The sequence below is a fragment of the Mytilus trossulus genome, chromosome 7 (genome assembly GCF_036588685.1).
Source record: "Mytilus trossulus isolate FHL-02 chromosome 7, PNRI_Mtr1.1.1.hap1, whole genome shotgun sequence".
NCBI lineage: Eukaryota > Metazoa > Mollusca > Bivalvia > Mytilida > Mytilidae > Mytilus > Mytilus trossulus.
In genome coordinates, this window is record NC_086379.1 from 50,948,588 (window position 1) to 50,953,374 (window position 4,787).

General features: G+C 29.7%; 1 protein-coding gene across 1 annotated transcript; it reads left to right on the forward strand.

Annotated features, from left to right (window-relative positions):
* The first annotated feature begins 1,266 nt into the window (after window positions 1-1,266).
* Window positions 1,267-4,183, forward strand: LOC134726501 (vitelline membrane outer layer protein 1 homolog). Its single transcript, XM_063590906.1, has 3 exons — window positions 1,267-1,494; window positions 2,408-2,605; window positions 3,950-4,183. Exons 1-3 carry the CDS (start codon window positions 1,267-1,269, stop codon window positions 4,181-4,183), a joined length of 660 nt encoding a protein of 219 aa, XP_063446976.1.
* The last annotated feature ends 604 nt before the right edge of the window (window positions 4,184-4,787 follow it).

Consider the following 4,787-nt stretch of genomic DNA (forward strand, 5'->3'; position numbering starts at 1 on the left):
TAATCAATAATCAATAATGATAGAACATTCATTACAATTAGTTCAATAACACATAGCTGAGAAAGTGATAGAGCAGATTTTAACTCTCAAGAATGCATTTTCCACCTTCGTTTCGCCTCGGTTGACAATGTTTTAGGGGTAACAATCTGCTATAATACCCTTTTAGCTATGTGTTATTTAAATAATGATACAAAAACCATGCTCCAGTTTCAAATTGTTAACATAAATGATAAATTGATCTACGAAATTACCATAACTTGCTTGTTTTGTATTGCTTGTAGACATTTCTAAGGTACCATTATTGGAACGAACTAAATTAATTATAAAACGGTTTAAAATATTCATCAACCTTCGGGAAATAAAATTTGCATATAAGTGTACCATATTTAGATTCAATATAAATCATTACATTAGTTCAGATGATATAAAAGTATTAAAATATTTTATGTGAGTAGTGTAAAGTAACTATTGGTTGGTACGTACATGGATTGTTAGACTTTTTCATTATTAGTTTTTTATTATTATTATCATTACTGTATTATTATAATCTTTAATATCATTATTCATTTCATTACTCATTTAATTATTATTATTATTATTATTATTATTATTATTATTATTATTATTATTATTATTATTATTATTATTATTATTATTATTATTATTATTATTATTATGAGATAATGATTAAGATTCGATTTAATACATTGTACTATGCAATCACAAATAATCGAAAACCTGACTATCGTTTGTACAAAGAATAAAAATCTTTAACAAACAGAGTTTTATTTCATTTTAATAATTATCTTTTGTGTTTGAAATCCTTTTTAATAGCAATATATATTGACATCCTTTCAGCAAAATATAAATCACAAAACATACAATTTTGCTTAATTCTTAAACCTATTTGCCAAATTGCATATTAGTATTTAAATAAATAAGAATAAATGAAGAAAGTAAACATGCAAAAATGTAGAACTCAAAGGATTATTCAAAACGGAAATTCCATTATCAAATTGCAATATCAAAAGCTAAACACATATAGCAAATGTCATATTCCTTTTCCAACTTGGTACCGTATTTTTTTATTTACAATGGTGGATGTAACCTGTTTTTTGCAGATACTAAACCTCTCAATTGCATGATACTAGCATAAATTCAATTATATTGAAAACGTTTTTGATAGAAATTTCAAAAATAGGGTTTACCATTGAAGTGATATATCATTAACTAAACAGTTATAAATGTAATGTATATTTCAGAAAGATGTTTTCTTACGTAAGTATATGCCTTTTTGTCTCGGTTTTATTAACCATTGTAAACGGAGCTATGGATCCCGAAGCACGAATCACATCAATGGACAGAACACACGCTTTGGCTGCCCAACGAACTGTTACAAAAGTGCTGTGGGTTCACAATGGAGGACCATGGGGAACATGGAGTCGTCCTGAATTTTGTGCAAAAGGATATTTTGCAAGTGGATTCTCCTTAAAGGTAATTTGCTTTTATATCTCGTTTTACATGTGTTCTGTTTAACACCTCTAATACAACTTGGTTGATCAATTTCCGGAGTTTCTCTAACAGTCCCTTTGGTTTTTTTTACACTTTATTACAGTACATAAATTGTGTTAAAGTTTAAGTTGGTTTTATCACTGTAATGTGACATTTATATTTGTCGGTCTATAACCAAAGTTGAATATCACTTAGGAAAAAATGATCGAAGATGATATTTGCTGTTCTTTTTTTTTTCCGGCCATTTTGATTTTTGATGCTCCTGACGATTTATTTTTTTCTGTTTGAAGCTCTCTGACTCCAGTTATCCTCTTGTATTGAGGGGTATCATACAGATGCAATATTGTGAACTGGTTTAGTGCTACGCTTATCAAAAATAGCTTTTAAATAAAATAACTATTTTCACCTTATACATGTTATAATTTGATTGTCTCAATTTAATCAAATTTACGTTAAAGTAAATACCATTAAAAGGTAACAAATCAGGTACAGGAAATATTTCAGATTGGCCTTTCACTAGGCCTGTTCAGGTTCATGGACATAAAAAGCAATAGTGTGTACGTGTTTGTCATTTTCATTAACATATTCTAAGCAGGAAGTACGTAGAATGTAATATTTACCACAAAATAGTACAATTTTACATAGCAATCAAATATGAAAATTTTAAGATAAGAATACACAAATTTATCATAGTACAATAACACAATGACGGGATGTTTAAGTACAGAGCCAAGTCATATATTTTTTTGACTCAGGAAAATCTATCACATTAAAACATGTTAAATTTTCATTTGTTTACATGTTTAACTCCTTCTTTGGGGAAAACATGGAAAAGTTAGGTGTGATTTTTCACAACAATGTTCAATTTCTATGTTCTTTATATATCTTAATTAAGATTGAAGGAAGACAAGGAAAAGGAGATGACACTGCACTGAATGCTATACGTCTAAAGTGCAGAAAGGGACACAACTCTCCTAACACTGGTGGAACTATTTGGGCGCATGAAGGACAATGGGGTCAATGGTCAAGAACAATGGACTGTCCTTCTGGTAAACGTTTTGTTGGATTCCGTTTACAGGTTGAAGACAGACAGGTAAATTAAAATATGTTGCTGTGTTATATTACATTTTTAAAGGTGATGAACTTCTGACATGAAAAGGCACTTGCTGCACCAACCAACTTATGTTTTTCATATTCCTCTACTATACTATAATATATCAGAGGTAATGCCTTATAAGGTGACTCATGTTACTGTGCAGTTTTAACTTGAGATTAACCCAAATTTGTAGTTTTCATAATATTGTGCTATTTGGGTGGATATGTTTTACATATTAGTAAACGCATTGCAATCCATTACTGTTTAACATAGTTATAATATCATGAATATGAAGCATTTTGCTCTAAAATTGGATATAAATCCAAAGAACGTCAATAAACAATTGAATCAAATATTATCTGAAAATAAAAGAAACATATTTTGGTTTTTGGATGATTGTTAATCCTGTTGGCGTGCTTCTAATAGACACTCAAAATCTTTTTAAACTGCAGTTTAGAGAAGATTTTTTTTTTTTTTCATAAAACATATAATCAATGATGGTTAGGTTGTTAACTTATCATTTCAAATTATGCCCGTCCACCCTGGGAAGAAATAGAAAAAGAGGTAACATACACTGACGTAAGAAATGCAATTAGAGACAACCAGAACCACACACAAAAGCATTCATGTACTAGTGAATTTCTCTTAATAAATTGCAACGAATTTTACAGAAAATGTAATCAAAAAGATGAAAAAAAACATGATATAAATGTCTTGGGCCCGAAACAGTTTTGTCGATTTACCTCCTTCATGAACGCTCTAGACCGAAAATTTGAAAAAAAAGGTGACAGAGTAATACAATCACTTACTTTTTGCTTATTTTTTTTATCATATTTGTCCTTATATATTGTATATCTACATTCATCATGTTCATGATACTTAATAAAAACAACTCGTTATAAACCGTAAGCTTCCACATCACATGTCTGGATTTACAATAAAAACTATTGTAAAAACTTAAACAAATGATATTCAAAACTGAAACAGTTGACGAGATATTTGACAACAAAGGATCAAAGAGGATTGAATTTCATAAATTACAAAATTTTAAACGAATTTCGTTGAAATACATCTATTTCCTTCACACTTAGAATTAGAATGCTCAAAAACCGCAAGTATAATACATATACTATATGCATTTTGGAATGATTGGTTAATTTGTATATTGGTCCATTTATTTAACATAGAATGATTTGATGGTTAACTGACTTTCGGCGTCAAGTCCTTTTACTTAGCATACATTATAGTATAATGGTTAACATATCATGGGTCATTAAACGATGATTCAAGTTGAAAACAATGTTTTAAAAACACATAATAATGATTAAAAACTTGCTTCAGGGGAAAGGAGATGATACAGCTGCAAACTATGTAAGGTTTAGGTGCAGAAGGGTCAATGGTGGAGCAACAAATAGAATCGGAACTAAAGGATTGTGGGGAACATTTGGGGCATGGAGTCAAAACTGTCCTCATGGGTCTGCAATCTGTGGACTAAAGGTCAAAATTGAAAAGCCCCAAGGAAAAGGGGACGACACCGCACTGAATAACGTAAAATTCTATTGTTGTACACATTAATAAATAATGTAACTGTGTACTGTTTCACTTTCTTTTTTCACTCATTATAATTAAATAATAACATTAGATGTAGGTTTCATTATAATACGTTATTCTGATTGGCTAATTGCACATGACATGTTATTCCGTAAGCAATTGCATGAGACAATAACATTTCATTCATGATGACACGAGGTCCCACAATAAAGTGCACACTCAGGTGAATTTAGAAATTAAACTTCATGAAAATCGTGTTATTATAATCCTAGCTAAAAAATGTCATTATAAGTATTGAATGCTTCTTTTTGTAACTTTATAGGGTTGTAAAAGCGTTGACCGTGCTTCATACAAAATGTACTTCGGTCAACGCTTTTACACCCCAATAAATTTACAAAAAGAAGCATTCAATTCTTAAATATAGTTTATCATTTCAAGATTTTGAAATTTATCGCAGTTTTGACGATGATGTTGTTTATTCATTGAGCCCATAAATATATATAGATACGACCTGTGTAAATTTTCGATCCTTTTATAAACTTATCATAAACGGTCACATATTCAACAGTTTTATTAGGTGTTTGAATATTGTTTTTATAGGTAAAAATGTTGATTAAGTTATCCCAGG